Genomic DNA, 18,939 nt, shown 5'->3' with positions numbered 1-18,939 from the left:
GATCCACCTACCAGATGCTGGATGGTGAATGGTCGACAGATACCAGATATGGAATGATCCATCTGAAAAATGCCTGATGTGAAATGGTATGCCTGCCAGATGCTGAATGTATAATGGTACTCCTGCCAGATGCTGGATGTGGAATGAGCCACCTGGCTGATGCTGTAGTGAAATAGTCCACCTGCCAGATGCCTGAGGTTGAATGGTCATCCTGCCAGATGCCAGATGTGGAATTGTCTGCCTACCAGATTTCAGATGTGAAATTGTCCACTTGCCAGATATCAGAGGAGGAATTGTCCTCCTGCCAGATGACAGATGTGGAATGTCCTGCCTGGCTGATGTTAATGTGGAGTAGTCCACTTGCCAGATGCAGAGGTGGAATGGTCATCTTGACAAATTGCAGATGGAATGGTCTACCTACCAGATGCCAGATATGGTATGGTCCTACTGCCAGATGCACTGGATGTTGAATGGTCGACAGATGCCAGATATGGAATGGTCTGCCTGAAAAATGCCTGATGTGAAATTGTCTGCCTGCCAGATGCCGATTGTAGAATGGTACTCCTGTAGAATGCCAGATGTGGAATGGTCCAGCTTTCAATTGCCAGATGTGGATTGGTTTGCTGCCAAATGCCAGATGTGGAATGGTATTCCTGCCAGATGCTGAATGTGGAGCTGTTGGCCTGCCAGATGCCAGATTTGGACTGGTCTGCCAACGAGATGCCGGATTTAGAATTGACTACCTGCCAGATGCCGGATGTGGAATGGTCTGCCTGTCAGAGGCTGAATCTGGTATCACCTTACTGCCATTTGCCAGCCGTGGACTGATCAGCCTAACAGATGTCGGATGTGGAATTGTCCACCTGGAAGATGCTGGATGTGGAATGTTCCTCTGCCAGATTCCGGATGTGGAATGGTACACCTGCCAAATGTTGGAGGTGGAATGGTCCTCATGTGAGAATCCGGATGTGGAATGGACTTCGTGCCAGTTTCTGGATGTGGAATGGACTGCTAGCAACTTACAGAATGTGGAATGGTCCTTTGCCAGATGCCGGATGTGGAATGTTCTGCCTGTCAGATTCATGATGTGGAATGGCCTTCCTGGAAAATGTCCGATGTGTAATGGTCCATCTGAAATATGCTGGATGAGGAATAGTCTGCCTGCCAGAAGCAAGAAGGAGAATGGTCTTCCTGCCAGTTGCTGGATCTGGAATGGTTCTTCTTCAATATGTCGGATTTCCAATGGGTCACCTGCCAGATGCCGGATGTAGAATGGTCTTCCTGCCAGATGCTGTAACTCAAATTTGACAGTTAGGAGATGGTTTAACAGTGATGTACTGTAAACTGAAGCAGATATTATGATACCAGGTACACAGTGTTGAGAGGGTTTAACAGTGATGTACAATAAACTGTGCCAAATACAGTAACACGGGTCTCATAGTGGGGAGAAAGATTAACGGTGATGTTCAGTAGAGTTAGACAGATCCTGTGACAAAGGTTTCACAATGTTGAGAAGTTTAAATAGTGACGTACGATAAACTTTGGTGGATATGGTGACCGAGTTTAAAGTGGAGAGATGGTTTAATGGTGATATACGGTAGACTCAGGCATATTTTGTGACACTGTGTTCACAGGAGTGAAATGGTTAAAAAGTGATGTACGATAAACTGTGTCAGATACTGTAACACCAGGTTCACAGTAAGGAGAAGGTTTAATGGTGATGTACGGCAGACTGAGGCAGAGACCGTTACACTGGGTTCACAGTGGGGAGAAAGTTTACAGTTTTGTACAATAAACTGTGGCAGAAACTCTGACAAGAGGTTTCCAGTTGGCATAAGGTTTAACGGTGCTGTAAGATAAACTGTGACAGATACTGAGACACCAAGTTCACAGACGTGAGAATGTTCAATGGTGGTATATGGTTGACTGAGGCAGGTACTCAGACACTGGGCTCACAGTAGTGAGAAGGTTTAACGGTGATGCATGGCAGACATAGGCAAATAATGTTACACCGGGTTCACAGTGGGAAGAAGGTTTAACGGTGATATACGGAAGAATGAGGAAGATACTGTGAGGCAGGGTTCACAGCAGCAGTGAGAAGGTTTAACAGTGATGTCCAATATAATGTAGCAAATACTGTGACACTGGATTCACATTTGAGAGATAAAACAACAGTGATGTATGGCAGACTGAGGCAGATACTGTGACACCAGTTACACAGTGGGGAGAATGTTTAATGAGGATGTATGGTACGCTTTGACAGATACTGTTCACACCAGGTACACAGTAGTGAGTAGGTTTAACAGTGATGTATGATAAATTATGGCAGATGCAGAGACACCAGGTTCACAGTGAGGAGAAGGTTTTATGATGTTCGTTAGAGTGAGACAGATACTGTGACATTGAGTTCACAGTGGTGGAAGATTTAACAGTACGATAAACAGTCCCAGGTTCTGTGACACCTGATAACCATTTGGTAGTGGATTTAACAGTGTAGGATTATGTGTAGCAGATATTTTGACAGAAGGTTCAAAGGGGAAAGAGGTTTAATGGCGATGTACGATAATCTGTGGCAGATAGAGAGACAATGGGTTTACAGTGGGGAGAAGGATGAACAGTGATGTATGATAAACTGTGGCAATACTGTGACATGATGTTCACAATATTATGAAGTTTTAATGGTGATGTATAATAAACTCTGGCATATACTATGACCCCGGTTTCACAGTGGGGAGAAGGTTCAACATTGATGTACAATAAACTATGTCAAATACTGTGACACCGGGTTCACAGTAATGAGAATGTTTAACAGTGATACACGATAAACAGTTCCAGATATTATGACACCGGGTTCACTGTGGAGAGATGGTTTAATGGTGATGTATGGCAGACTGAGACAGATACTATAAACTCCATGAGATACTGTGACACCGGATTCAGTGTGGGGAGTGGTTTAATGGTGATGAACAGAAGACAGGGGCAGATACTGTGAAACCGGATTCACAATGGGGAGAAGGTCAATCACTGCTGGACGATAAACTGTGCAAGATACTTTGATCTTAGGTTCACAGTGTGAGAAGCTGTCACAGTAATGAACGATGAACTGTGTCAAATACTGTGACCCCAGGTTCACAGTGGGGAGAAAGTTTAACGGTGATGTACGGTAAATTGAGATGGATACTGTGACACTAGTTGAATAGAGGGAATGAGTTTAAACAGTGATGAACGATAAACTGTGTCAAATATTGTGACACTGGGTTCACATCCGTCATACGGTTGAACAGTAATGTACGATAAACTGTGTTTGATACTGTGACACCAAGTTCACAATGGGGAGAATGTTAATGGGAATGTACGGTAGATGGAGACCGATACTGTGACACAGATTTCAGAGTATGGAGTAGGTATAACAGTGATGTACAATAAACAGCGGGAGATACCGCATTCACAGTGGGGGAGAAGGTTAACGGGGATGGATGGTACATTAAGGGAGATACTGTGGCACCAGGTTCACAATGGGGAGAAGGTTTAACGTGATGTACGGTAGACTGAGGTAGAGACTATGACACAAGGCTCATTGTATTGTTAATTTCTCTTCATTACAACATCTAATTTATATGCTCCATTTTTTTTTGTGGCAACTTCCAAACTTTCCATAAACTTCAATTCTAATCAGATTTTGTTCATTTAAATAGGTCACCATTAAAAGCCCAAATCATTTGGTCTCTAAAGTACGCCTCACAAAATTAAATTCTTTACTTGGGTTTGGTTGCAACAGCTCTTCAGTTTGCTTCATTATTTTTTCAGTCCCTCATTTTGTGTTTTCTTTTTTGCCTGTGCAGCTTCACCAAATGGGCATCCAACTCTCTCTTCTCAGCTTGACCCAACGTCTCCTCTGTAAACTTAAGCAAACCAAGGAGACCAAAGTTAAAATTTTCATATTTGCATTTTCAAAAACACAAATGGTGCTGTGACTTGCAGTTTCACATCTTAATCCCTCTTGCTAAACTTGCAAGCAACTGCACCTCATCCTACAGCTGGAAAATTGCATAGAACTGCTTGGTTAAAGCAACGATTCCACCCAGTCACCCCATTAAAGGCCTCCAAGTTAACAACAGATAGCAACCTGAAAGTTAAATACAAAGATCTGTATCAGGAAGATTAACGGGCTTTAAAAAAAAATCATATCCACTCATGAAAGAAAACTCATCAGGGAACACCAGGCTTTTGTTGAACAATTCCTGTTGTATTCCTCAAAATGGTTTGATCTTGATTTCAAGCAGTCATTTGGTGAGATTGTTGGTCCAGAACAAACCCTGCCCACACACTCCCTTAAATACCTCCAAAGTCCTGGCTCAGCTCTGCTCCATGCTAAAGCTATCAGAGCTTTACTGAAGAGGTAACTGACTTCAGATGCTGGTACGTTGAGTCAAAAACACCCTAATACTTGCCTGAAAAACACACCTCTCTCTGAAAACCATCAAGAACCTTCCTGAACTGTAATCATTTATCTTTAGAGAACCAAAGCCTGGTGAACTTAAATTCTGTGCACAGTATCAGAATGGCCTGCAACCAGTGAACTTGGAGGAATGAGACTGTGAACTAAAGAACTTTTCTGAACTTACACACACATTACACACATGTGCACTTAGAATTAGAAGGGGGTTAAGTTAGATAAAGTAAGTTGAAGTAGTAAAATAGTGATAAGTTAAAGTGTAATTCCATTTTCATGTTTAAAAATAATTAAAATCAACTTTTGTTTAAGTAACCATTTTTCAGGTGAATATCTATTTCTGCTGGGTTTTGAGATCCTCTGGTCTCGTAACACAGCACCAAGCTTCTGAACAACCTTAATTCTTAAAGTTATGATAATAGTCCATTAATGGACCCTTGAATCTTTTGAAAGTTATTATTTTACTCCAATTTTTTTTTAATATCGACAAGACATAATATCATTTAACCGTTGTGTATGTGTTGTTGGAGAATTGTCTTTCCATTCAATCAGAATTAGAGTTTTGGATGCCGTATTTGAGAAAAGATGTGCTGGTGTTGGAGGAGGTTCAAAGATGATTTACTTGAATATCAGGAATGATAGGGTTAGTTTATTAGGAACAATTGTTGACTCTTCCACTGTACTAGTTGGAGTACAGAAGGATAAGGGGGACCTCAGAGGCATTTCAAATGCTGGAAGATATGGCAAAGATGCTTCCCATGGTAGGTGACTCTACGTCAAGAGAGCATAATTTCAGGATAAAAGGGTGATAAAACAGATGTGGAAAAATTGATTTTGTCAATGGGTTGTGAATCTGTGAAACTGAGATCATTGGGTATATTTAAGGCAGAGATTGACAGGTATTTGATTAATCAAGGAATCAAGGGTTATGGGTAGAAAGTTGGGCAGTGGGGCTGAGTGGAAGAATGGTGGAACAGACTCGATGGGCCTACTTCTGCTCCTAGACCTTGTGATCTAAATCCTGTGGAAGACCTAGACAACCCTCCTCTTGTATTCCATTCATAGAAAACAGTCTACATGGTGGTTTTATGTCATGTGAACCCATTTCCGATTGAATGCCATGTTACAAGTGACCCAATGCAAATTCTGCATTGACAGGACTACAGCTTCCTGATTTTAAAAATTGTTATCGAGCAGCTCAAATGAGATTTCTTGCTTCCTTTTTTGAAAGAGAAACATTGACATCAAATAAAATAGGAGAGAGAAAAGCAGAAGAATTTATCTACAAGTGGGATTTGATATTAATGGTTGGTGATAAAGATACACCATTTTGAAACATTTGATTAATATATGGAATAAAATAAATGATGAAATTGGTCTAAGTGAATGTACATCACCCAGAAAGGCTTTGATTCAAAATCGTCGTATCTTTTTCAAAGGATCATAAATTTCTGGATAGCTGGTTTTGTTTCGTAAGGGGATTATAAATTTGGAAGATTGTTATGAAAAGGGGTCAACTAATGTCATCAGAGCAACTGATAAATTATTATCATATAACTCATAGCAATCTTTTTTGCTATTTACAACTACGAGCATATTTGAAGGATAAGTTCGGACCAACCATGTTATACTGAAATAGAAATTCTTCCTAGAGGAATTGTTAAAAAATTTACTTCGATAATGGCCTCTTCATTACAAGTAGGAACTTTTAAATGAGGAGTTCTTAAGTCGAGACAAAGGTGGGAAATGGATCTGAATATTGTAATTGATTGGCAAATATGGGCATATCCATGTAAGGATCTCAATGTAAGACATAAATTAGTTCAGTTTAATTCTTTTTACATCAGTAATGTAGCAGATGTCAGCAAGGATTTTATCTGAAGCTGCTCTTGGAGTAAGGTGACTCAGGCAGTTGGATATGAAAAGCTCTATAGGAAGATAATTTGGCCACAGAGATCACGTGATCCAAGGGAGTTGTATTAATTCACTTCAACTCAGCATTTTGGATCTATTGACCAGAGTTCCACACCACAGCAGTGATGAAGGAATTCACAACTAATTTTTTTCTTCTACAGTTACTTCTTACACCAGAGAAATTGAATAGAATAAAATCAGAATTATCAGATCAATGTTTTAGGGGTGGTGAAGATGTAGCAACTTCCTTGCATTCAACCTAGCTTTGTCCTTATGCAAGATCTTTTTGGGGAGAATTACAATTTTTTTGGAACAAGTTTTAGGAGTGGTTTTTCTGCAAAATCCAACCTTACCCTTATTAGGAAATATTGAAGGAACAAGGCTCAAATTTAAACTATTAAAGTATCAATTGAAATTTGTTAAATTAATGTTAGCGGTGATGAGGAAATGTATTGCACTTACTCGGAAATCAGATATATTTTTAGGGATGCCAAGATGACATGCAAAATTTCAAAGTTTTATTCCTTTGAAAAAAATGACATTAGTTTGAGAAATATATACTCTATGTTTTTGCAAATTTGGCACCTGAATATTCAAATATTAGACTTCAATTTATAATAATGCCCTTTCCATCCTTCTAGACATACGAGATTCTCCTCTAAGTTGTAAAATGTTTATTTAGATGTGTTGGATTTCCTCGCCACCGCAAACTCTGGGGAAGCGGAGAACTAACACAGGGCACCAGAAAACAGGAAGACCACACACCATCAACATCTGAGAAGCAGAGGATTCAATCCACAGGTAAGTGACCATGGAACCAGACCAATGAGGGGTTCTGCTGCTGAAGGACCCACGTAGGTGATAGGCTATTGGAAATTAGAGGAGAGGAACCCAAGCAGGTTGTGGGCTTCTGGAGAAAGCAGTCAAGGAACTCACACCAGGCCGTGGATTGCTAGAGACTGGTTCGAAACTGGCTAAAAGAGTATCAGGTATCAGACTTGTGATATGAGTGGGTGCTAATCCTCAACATTCATTGGAGCGCTTTCATCCCTAACGTCGAAGTACTCGAGATGGCAGAGGTCGACAGCATCGAGTCCACACTGCTGAAGATCCAGCTGCGCTGGGTGGGTCACACCTCCAGAATGGAGGACCATCACCTTCCCAAGATTGCGTTATATGGCGAGCTCTCCACTGGCCACCATGACAGAGGTGCACCAAAGAAAAGGTACAAGGACTGCCTAAAGAAATCTCTTGGTGCCTGCCACATTGACCACCGCCAGTGGGCTGATATCGCCTCAAACCATGCATCTTGGCGCCTCACAGTTCGGCGGACAGCAAACTCCTTTGAAGAAGACCGCAGAGCCCACCTCACTGACAAAGGGCAAAGGAGGAAAAACCCAACACCCAACCCCAACCAACCAATTTTCCCCTGCAACCGTGTCTGCCTGTCCCGCATCGGACTTGTCAGCCACAAACGAGCCTGCAGCTGACATGGACATTTACCCCCTCCATAAATCTTCGTCCGCGAAGCCAAGCCAAAGAAGAATTGGTTCCTAATCGTGTCAGAGGTTCAAAACAGGAGCACGCATTGCCAATGACTTGGATTAGTCTGTGAGCATTGAAAGAGAATACACAAGCCCTCAGTGACTTGGCCCAGGGATCAGGGTGGGGGGGGGTGGAAGAGGGGAAGGGGGAGAGCACGACTCTCTTTTGCTTCTTTCTCTGACTGCAAGAGGCATTTCAGGCAATTTCTGCAAATGGCGAATCTGTCTGCCTCACAGCAGGAAAAAAGCAATTTTGTGTGATATGACACTTTTTAATTACATGACAGTAAATTGTCTCCTGAAATAGAGAGAGAGGTTCAAGTTTCAAACTATTACAAACTCAACTTGCCAGAGCTACCTGGATTATATCTCATCCCCCTTTTCCTTTGCAAGGACACCATTGATTTTATCACAACTCCTATGCTCCATCTGACCAGTGACAGATTATATATTTAAAAATTGTACATTGACATGTTTTTGAAATAGATGGATTGTAGGAGTTGTGTAGGTCACAAACACAAACACTTCACAAAACAGCTCATACTTAAAATGCAAGTTTTAATGGTTCTTGAGATACTGAGAAAAATGGAATGTTTGCTTTATTAAAACCTGAAGAATTTGTGAAGGAAGGAAAGATTGCTGGTCAAACGGAGAGACCATCTGTTGATTAGGTGTATTTTTTTAAAATTGAAACTAAGTCAATAGAGTGCTGAGAGATGGCAGCGGTTTGAATAAGCAAGTTCTTGATTCAAGTTCCTGCGCAGACAGGCTGGAGTCCATTGGCTCATGATTCATCCTTTTGAAGAGACATAGTGGACTTCAAAGGAAGAAATGGTGGCACTTGTCATGTGATGAGACATTTTGGAGAAACATTACAAACGAGATGCAGAAGTTGTTGTCCATCCTGTAGGGAAGAGAGGATTGAACATACAGTCATCAGAGATGGTACAGTTACATAGTCTTCTCCTTTGACCAGGAGTAACAAGTGGATTTTAAGGAGAAAGACCACTTCTGTCTCTTTGAGATCAAGAGGGCAGCCTCGTTGTGTCCATGGAAATGGCCACTTTTGAAGAATAAAGTAAAAGTGATCTTGTATTTGCAACATAACCATTTTTAAATGGTGACTGAGTTCAGTCCTTGACTGGGTTTATGAAATCATTGTGGAAGAAAATAGCCACTCCACTCTCTCTTTGAAAAGAGAACAGATTCATCATGTGGAAGAGATTCGGAAACCTCCTGCAAGAGAGGAAAATAAACACTCACAGAGTAAGTTTCAGAGCAATGTTTCTTCATCCAAGAAATTCAGACGAGTTTGAAAGAGGACCGATGACGATGTTTCCAAATACTTCAGTAGCTTTTGAGCCACAATTTCCATGGACAGGGTGTCAAACGACTCAAATCCAGATACAAACCTTCACAAAGCTCAAGTCAACCAGGAGATACAAACTCCTGACTGCAATGTTGCTGTGCACATTTGCTACATTATTGAAGTCTCACATTGCTTACAACAGATATTCAAAGTTAAGCAATAACCGAAATAACAGAATATTACAGGACGGTACAAGCCCTTTGGCCCAAAATGTTGTGCTGATCTAGATATTTCTAACAAAAAAAATAATACCCTGTAGCGGCTACTGCGGTAGATGTTACTAAATAAAGGCAAACACACACAAAGGTAGTCAACTCAAGACTGGTTTATTGCAGACATACACAGACCTTTTATTTCCTGCCTGTTAATGAGCTCGTTAGTGAATACCTTCTGGTCCACAGGACCAACAGGTTAAAGTTACGAGCCATTAGTGCCCCGCACCTTTATGCAGGGGCTTCAACTGATCCACTTGCTGTACTTTGGCACCCAGCTCTGTTAGCCCGCGATCTGTCAATTAAGTCTATGAACTGACGGTGGCGGTTCATAATACCGCGCTGTGCGCTCGCTATATCACACCCCCCAAAATCGTCACTATAACTTAAGATGCCAGATACGCTTGATTTAGGCAGACGTCCGTGTCGCCTGGGTTGATGGCACTGAACTGATGAAGTAGGGTCGTATGGCGGGTTTAAGTCTGTCCATGCTGAATAGCTGTGGATGCCCCCCGATGTCCAATGTATATACCACTCCATATCTCTTAATGAAACAAAATGGTCCTTCATGTGGTTTTAATAAGGGTGCCTGTGGAACCTGTCTTCGTATGAATACGAATTCAGTGTTTAATAGTGATTGGGGCACTTGTTGGCTAGGTTTGCCATGCCAGTTGGTGGAGGATGGTTTGCTGTTAGCAATACCCTTGCGGAGTTGTTAAAGGATGTCCATGTCTGAATTGCTTCTAAAGTGAATATCTCCTGGAACCATAAGGGCCGGACGAAACATCAATTCTCCAGATGATGCAGACAGATTTTCTTTTGTTAATACTCCTAATAGAACCTAATGTAGTTCATCGACTCAGTTGAGACCAGTGCGTCGGGCCTTCAGTGAAGATTTAAGTTGATGATGGAAACGTTCCACCAGGCCATTGGACTGCAGATGGTACGCAGTAGTGTGGTGCAACTGTGTACCAAAAAAATGAGACAAGGAAGCCCATAATGCCAAAGTGAACTGTGGTCCACGGTTATGTGTGTCGGCACATCCAATTTAAGATGAATGTTTTAGCATATGCCTCAGTGTTACTGACTGGTAATGGAATGGCCTCTGGCCAGTGTGTGAAGTGGTCAACTACCGTGAGAATATCCCTCGTGTCCTGTGATACTGGTAATGGTCCAACCACATCCACATGCTCTAATCTTCTGCGTATTGTCAGGAAAGACTGCAGGGGTGCCTTGGTGTGGTGCGGAATTTTCAGATTGGCAGGATATACACGATCGGGTCCATTGAGTGACGTCTTTTTTCAGCCCATGTCACATGTACTTATTTGACATTACTTTGACTGAAGTCCAGATGGATGGGTGTGATAGATTGTGAATGTCATGTTGTGGTGCCACCTGTTGAATGTCGAGTCCAGTGATAGCTATACTGTGTGCCTGTATATCCGGATCCGCAGATTGTGCTGCAGCCAGTTCAGCAATGTTGACTCCACCTTGAATATGGCACACACTTGATCTAGAGAGCACATCTGCGACCAGATTGTCCCTTCCTGAAATATGACGTATGTCCGTAGTAAACTCCGAAATGTAGGACAAATGTAGTTGTTGTCTTGCCAACCAAAGATCTGTGAATTTGCTCAAGGTGAAAATTAGAAGTTTATGGTCTGTGAATATGGTGAAATGTCGACCTTACAAGATATAACGAAAGTGCCTTATAGACAGATAAAGTGCTAACAGCTCTCAATCAAAGGTGCTGTATTTAATTTCTGCTGGTCTTAGATGACGACTCAAGAAGGCAAAGGGCTGATAATGGCCATTGACGTATGTTCCAGATCTGCACTCACAGCTGTTCCTGAGGCATCAATGCAGTTTCAGGATTTGGATGCGCAAGCATTGCTGCTTTGGCTAATAATTATTTGGCGGACATAAATGCAACCTCTGCCTCTGAGGTCTAGTAATGTTTTTGTTTGGAGCAGAGATGATGTCAAACAGGGGTTGCAGGATGTCAGCAATCCCAGGAATAAATCTGTGATTAAAAAATTATCATTCCCAAAACCTTTTCCAGCCGTTTGACAGTGACAGGTCTGGAGATTTTATGGATGTCGTCTTCCTTGCCTGATAATGGAGATATGCCGTCTGCTGTAATTTTATGCCTTAAGAATTCTATGGTTCACTTGCCAAATTGACACTTCTCAAGATTAATTGTCAGTCCAAAGTCTTGGAGCCATTGGAAAAGGCAGCGCAAATGGAGGCGGTGACCTTGCTCATTTTGACTGCTACAAGGAAGTCGTCCAAATAAATAAGCGCAAAGTCTAAATCTCTGCCAAGAGCGTCCATAAGCAACTGAAAAGTTTGCATGGCATTCATACCAAATGGCATTCTGAGGAATTCATAAAGACCAAACGGCGTAATAATTGCTGTCTTGGTCATATCATTCTCATGAATTGGTATCAGATAATATCCCTTAACCAAATCAATCTTTGAAAGTATGCGGCAATGATGTAGATGGGCGGCGAAATGCTGTATGTGTGGAATTGGGTATCTGTCAGGTGTTGTGTCATCATGAAGCCTACAGTAGTTGCCGCAGTGTCTCCATCTGCCTGTCTCCTTGACTACCATATGCAAAGGTGAGGTCCAAGGGCTCTTTGAGCATCGGATGATACCCAATTCTTCCATTGCTTTAAATTCTGCCACAATTTATCAAGCACCAGACGCTGAGCCCTGACATGGGCCAGTGGGCCTGATGTGTCTATGTAATGAGACCCACCATGGACTATTCTTGAGGCATTGGAGTTCAGGGTGAGAATATGGGGAAATTCAGGGAGTAGACCAGTATATGCATCCATGTGTAACGTATGTACTCCGAGCTGTGAAACTCTCCCCTTGATGCACGCCAGTGGATATGTCTGAAAGATGGTGATGTGAACTAGTTTACTCTGCTTTATGTCTACCAATAAGTTGTGGGAACATAAAAAATCCACACCCAAAATAGGTTGAGCGACAGAAGCGAGGACACAATTCCAATGTAACGTGGTTCCACCTATTCCGACTCATCTAGTGCCAAAACTTGGAATGGCAGTTTCATTCGCCCCTCTCAGGGTCAAGTGCTGTTTTTTGAGTCCTTTCAAAATAGGTCGGCAAACTAAGTTCAGCACCTGTGTCTACAAGAAATTTGTGCTTACCTGCATCGTCCTGAAGATACAATAGGCCTGTATATATGCCAGCTTCCAGCGCTCTTGTTTTCCGACTTCTTTTTGTAGTAGGTACATGCTGGATGCACTTATGGGCATAGTTTCCCCAGTGGCGATGGTAAAATCACCACTCTCGATGTACATCAGCATGTTCCTCTTTCTTGGTTTGGACTGCAGATACTGGAGTTTGGTAGGATGCGGGAGATGCTTCTGCAACAGAAACAGGATGTATTGGGGCAGATTCTTGTGTCGGAGTACGATAGAGCCTGTCAGCCTCTTGAGCCACGTCATGGAGATGGTGAAAATCCATGTTACCAATGTGTATGGCCACGTGAGCGGGAATTTTTGACAGAAATAAGGTTTAAAAAAGCAGACAATGGGAAGGACCATCTGACAACGCCAGCATCTCATTCATCAGGTATGATGGATTCTTGTCAGTTTGGCCTCCCACGTTCAAATCCACGCTCATCAAGTAAGTTCCAATGTGTCAAGAAGAAACTACCGGAACCTGGTGCCCTGGTCTTCTGCTGGAGGATGAGCAGAAAACTTGCTTACTGGCAATGCAGTGGCCACGCCCAATGTAATCACGACTTGCCAAAATTTTGTGTCTTCCGCCATTATACCCCAAAAATGAAACTGGGTTTCAGCTTGAAGAAACCAAATTTGTGGCTGATGTGTCCAGAAAGGAGGCAAATGAAGCCCAACTGCATTAACTGTCATGGCGGCAGCAGTTGTTCCTGCTGTTGAAATGTCCTCCTTTTCCATAATGATTCAAATTCATTAAATCTTAACTTTGGGATCACCAATGTGTAGCGGCTACTAAATAAGGGCAAACACAAACAAAGGTAGTCAACTCAAGACTGGTTTATTGCAGACATACAGATCTTTTATTCCCTGCACGTTAATGAGCTCATTGGCGAACAACTGCTGGTCCATAGGACCATCACGTTAAAGCTATCAGCTTTATAGCCCTGGGCCTTCATCTGATCCACTGGCTGTACTTTGGCGTCCAGCACTGTTAGCCCACAATGTGTCAGGTAAGTCTGTGAACTGACGGTGGCGCCCTCTACAACCTGTTTTTCTTTCACCCATGTATGCCTGTCTAAGAGTCTCTTAAATGCTCCTTACGTGATATTGTAATGAATAAATACATTTGGAGAATTTGGTAATATTTGCGATTTTGGTAAGATTTAGTGTAGGTTACATACATACATACATACCTTTTAAAACAGATCTTATTTGAAACATTGAAGATTTATGCACATACACAAGTAGGTGTTAACCGAACTGATGTCATAAAATGAATGACCATTGTTTGGAAATGGAGCCAGGATGGCTGCAAGTACCTTTCTGCAGGGTGCTTACAGGAAAGTCACTCCTGGGTTTTGTTTATCTAACAACAGCTTGAGCAGAAGAAAGAACTCCTGTTGTTTGGAATAAGAGGAATGGAACTCTGTGGTAGCTTAAAGAAAGAAGTTACCATCTGGAAAACCCTGACGGGGCAAGTTTGATCAGCGAGACATTGAGGTGACTCATGGTGGTACCTCAGTTGTGGAAATCCTGGAACAACAAATCACTCTCTGCAAACCCTACAAGAACCTTTACCTGAGCGGTAAACATTTACCTTTCGAGCACCAAAACCTGGTGAAATTTATACATGATCAATTCTGTGCACAGCAGAAGAATTGCCTGGATCCAGAGAACTTGGAAGTAGGAGAAGAGAGATTGAACTGTGAAACAAAGACCTTTTCATAAAATTTAAACACATTACAAACATGTGTGCTTAGAATTAGGAGGGGGTTAATTTGGGTTAGTTAAGTTAAAAGTTTCATTCTATTTTCATGTTTAAAGTTGATTAAAAAGAACTTCTGTTTTAAAAACCACATGTCCTGGTGAATGTCTATTGCTGCTGGGTTTTGGGGTCCTTTGGACTTGTAACAATATCTTCTTAGATAATGACAATTTGGCCTGTTCAAAGTAGGAAATGGCTTCTACTAGCAGGAGTTTCTATTTGAGAAAAAATATTGATAGGTGGCTGGCCACATGTTTCCTAAAAATTAATACCCTCTCCCTCCCTAAACAACATTCAGCCCCGTGACATCTTTCTGCATTGCATTACTGGGACCACCAAGGACCTGACCCATTTCCCATCTCTCCTTGCAATGCCAATATGGCAGCTCCCATTAAGAACAGACAAATCACATTTTAATTCAGCAAGCAAGATGAAAATCATCCTGACATCCTGCTTAAAAAGAAGGGGAAACAAACCTTCCTAATTTTGTCACTTCATTTTAATTTTGATTCACATGGGGCATTAGTAAAAAGTGTCCCATCCATTTTGTCACCAAATTATGAGTAGAATCATGATCGCTGTTCATGAAAACCCAAAACCTTCAATGTTACACAGATAATCTAGGAAGAATTCTGTAACAAAAGTAAATAAAACATTGAAATAATTTCCCCCTTATAAACACAGACATTGTAGTGCCAAGCAACGGGGCAAGCAAAAAAGGCCAAATCTCTGCAACACTCAGACAGTCCAAGATGGCACAGACACCCCTTCATTGCCAAGAAGGAGCCCGCGTCTAGCACCATGTGCGGGCTGAGGAGTCCTTCACTTCGTGTAGCGGCCAGCCGGCCGGAGAGTGACGTAATGATGCAAGTCTGCTGGAAGTCAAAGGGTACGTCAACAGAAGTGGCCAGGCCAGCAAGCACATGTGGGGAATTTAAACCAGTAAATCCAGTCTTTGTTTTACACTACCTTGTGTGGACGTCTCTTTATTTGGTAGCGCTGCCGCAGCGGATGCTACATGGTGATAACTTCTTACTTGCTGCAACCAAATAGGTCTGCAAGATACACCAACCAAAATAGAAAACCTGACCAGAAATTCAGAGATCATAAATTTAAAAGGTGGTGAAATCTTTACGCTGTATTGTTAACACCAAAGTCCCTCTATTTTTCAAGGCATTCGGACAAGTAACTGAGAAACATTACATTTTAAACACATGGTGTAAGGGATACTTGAATGTGAGGAGTCAAGCAAGTGCTAAATAAGGATGAAGTATAATGGGTTAACTTAAGGATAAGGGATACTGGAATGTGAGGAATCAAGCAAGTGCTCATTAGAAATTAAGTTTTACGGGTTAAATCAGGGTGAAGGGATGCTGGAATGGGAGGAAGGGTTAGGAAGGGTTATAAAAGTATAATAAAATAAGTATCTTCAAAACAGGATAGCAAGTAAATAGCTTTAGCAAGTCTTGGGGATTGGTTAATGAGTAAAGAACAAAGACATGATATTTCCTGGCTAACAAGTTTGCAGATAGGCACATAAACTGATAAGAAGTTAGAATCCACGTGGGCGGAACTACCTAATGCTAAACCAATGCAGGAGGCAGAAGAATGTTAGGGGGAAGGTATCTCTGTACTGAAATGAAATGTATAAAAGTTGGGTCTGCCTCAGTATCTGTGTGTATTCCCAGGGTAAGGGGAAGCACCCAACTTTGCATTGTTGTAATAGTATAATAAAGATCTTTGTTCTCAATTTTATCTCGAGCAAATTCTGTGAAGATACTTCTGCTTCCCACACGGTAAGTCAGGATCAGAAGGGGAGGAACATTATTGTTCAAGTGACACAACTTTAAAAAAATATCATCTATCTTGATGAAGAATGTGATCCTACATCAGGAAAAACGGATGGAATCAGACACATTCTATGAGCATTGGGAAGCAAAGAAAAATGGATTGGTTTTCCATCCCTTCCGAAGCGACCCGACTTGCGACCGTCATGGAGCCCGAATGATCAGTCAGATTCCAAAACGGTCGCAAGTCGGAGATTTCCCCCGTGTGAGGAGCCCTGAAGTCTAAGAGCCTATTTTTAACATCAAATGATTTGCCAAATGAGAACAGAGACATGTGCGGATTGAGTTTGTAACTCAGTGTCTCGGGGTCCATCGGCTGGGGGCAGCCATCTTAATTTCCGTGCGCATGCGCGAGTCATCAGTTCGCGCTTGCGCTAAGCTTTCGCTTTGTGGCCGTCATTTGGCACATGTGTATCAGCCGCACATGCGCAAACCGAACGCCAAGTGGCGAACCCATCGCGCATGCGGCAACCAAAGACGTTCCAATCTCCTTCTTACCCCTCTCCCGCCCCCTCCCGCTGCCAGTTACCCCGCGGCCTCCGGCCTCGCACCGACGCCTCAGCTCCACCCAAACACCCTGTCGGTACCAGCCTCTCACGGGTGGGTCCCATCGGGCTGCGGGTCGCCCGCTTTCCCTGGACCGCGCGGCTGAGGAAGGTCCCGGCGCCGCCGCTAACTTCTTCCCGTTAGACCCGCTGTGACGCGACGGACCCCGAGCAGAAGACGCCACCGCCAACTTCCCGCCTCCTCACAGCAAGAGCCAATCAGCCCGCGAACCCGCCCATCAATCTAACCCTACTTCAGCTTCCAATTCAATAGCGGCCTCACCGAATCAGCCCATTGGCTTGTGCAACTGAAGCAACCAATCAGCGAGCGATACAACACAGCCACACCCAATCAGCATCGCAAGACAGAAAAGAGAGGCAGTCGAAGGAGCAGGAGACCCTTCGGCCCTTCCACTTACTACTACCCCAACTATCAAATCATTGGGAAACACAGGATCACTTTGTGCTGGCTCCTGGATTCCTCTGATCTCAAGAAATACATTGTACCCCAACTACAAGGGAGACTATTTATTATCAATCGCTCCTTCATCTTTATTACTGCTTCCAATTTAATAGAGGACATAAGTGTTGTGTCAGCCAGCTGGACCGCCTCGGGGAACCTCATGGAGCAAGCAATCATGGTGAGAAGGCCCCGTGGGAGGCCGGTAGTGACCCTACAATGTCAATGTAGACGTGGCTGAAACTATGTGGTGCTGACTTGAATGTCTGGGGGTGATGCCTTCACGTATGTCTGCATTTTGGTCATCTGGCAGAGTGTGCAGGTCTTGGCCCAGTGACAATCTGTTTCCGGAGTCTCTGCAAGACAAACCTACTGACCACCATTTTGACAGGACTGATGGCTGGGTGCGTTAGGTTGTGCATCTCATCAAAAACTGTCATCTCCATGCTGCCGGCATGATGAGGCAGGGTTTGCTATTGAAATGTCGCAGAGGAATGTCTACTTATCAGGGTCGATGGCAACATCCTCCAGCCTGAGCCTTGAAACTGCTGTGCTGCATGCAAGGATCTCAGGGTCTTCCTGCCATCACCTGCCTAGGGCGAAATAGTCTATTCCCTGGGACAGGGCCTGGACAGACTTGATTGCGAGGTGAGGTAGTGCGTCACCCACGATGTGTTGAATGTCTGTCGTGAAATCAGACTCATATGAGAGGAGTCGCTGCTGCCTGGCCGACCACGGGTCCAACACTTTATTGAAGGCAAAAGTTAATGGCTTCTGGTCCATGAAGACTCTGAATTGTCTACCGTCCAAAAAATACCTGAGTGCCTGACAGCCAGGTACAGCACCAATTGCTCTCAACCAAAGGTGCTGTAGTTGAGTTCGGGTGGCCAGAGGTGTCTGCTAAAGAAGGCCAGGGGCTGCCATTGCCCTTCGATGAATTGCTCCAGTGTGCCTCGTACTGGTGTGCTGGAAGCATCTACTGTGAGAATTTGGGTGTTTCTAGCCTGGTGTGTACCAGAAGGGTGGTGTTGGCCAGTGCGTCCTTGGCCTTCAGGAACCCCTCCAAATCCTCATTGTCCCAGGTAATGTCTTTACCTTTCTCCACAAGATGCGGGCCACTAACGATATGAATCGTTGATAAAAATTAATCGTACCGGTGAATTCCTGCAACCCCTTCACTGTGGGGGGAGGTTTGTGGAAGTACAGAACAGCCTCTACCTTTTTAAGCAGGGGTTTAGTTATGTGCCTATTGATTTGACGCCCCAAGAAGTTGAAAGTTTCCAGCCTGAACTGGCACTAAGCAAGATTTATAGTTAGTCCAAATTCCTGCAGACGGGCGCACAGTCACCTTAGATGGTCTCTGTTTAGCTTCATTGCCACCACTTTGACACCTTGTGGTTACTGCCACCCTCTGCTGTTGGAGAATATCCTCCTTGGTCTCAGTCCCTCAATGTGACTAAGAACCCCTGAAAAGCTCCTAATGTTTGGCCTTCATCACCACTCCTGGCAAGGCATTCCTGGCTCCCACAACTCTGGGTAGATACCCCTGATATCTACCCTAAACCTTCCTCCCTTTGCTTTGGGCAAATTTCATCATGTTTGCTACCCCCATCTG

The 18,939-nt window shown here is 43.2% G+C and overlaps 1 protein-coding gene across 1 annotated transcript; it reads right to left on the bottom strand.

The window, feature by feature from the left end:
• Window positions 1-1,692: 1,692 nt before the first annotated feature.
• On the bottom strand, window positions 1,693-17,770 carry LOC138750498 (uncharacterized). The gene is made up of 4 exons (XM_069912568.1): window positions 17,698-17,770; window positions 16,849-17,063; window positions 12,672-12,890; window positions 1,693-3,902 (listed from the first exon to the last, which is right to left on the bottom strand). Exons 1-4 carry the CDS (start codon window positions 17,768-17,770, stop codon window positions 3,804-3,806), a joined length of 606 nt encoding a protein of 201 aa, XP_069768669.1. The 3' UTR covers window positions 1,693-3,803.
• Window positions 17,771-18,939: the final 1,169 nt, after the last annotated feature.

This window comes from Narcine bancroftii, unplaced genomic scaffold, assembly GCF_036971445.1.
Source record: "Narcine bancroftii isolate sNarBan1 unplaced genomic scaffold, sNarBan1.hap1 Scaffold_154, whole genome shotgun sequence".
NCBI classification, from domain to species: Eukaryota; Metazoa; Chordata; class Chondrichthyes; order Torpediniformes; family Narcinidae; genus Narcine; species Narcine bancroftii.
Note: the sequence above shows the minus strand (reverse complement) of the source record. Positions and strands in the feature narration are given on the sequence as shown.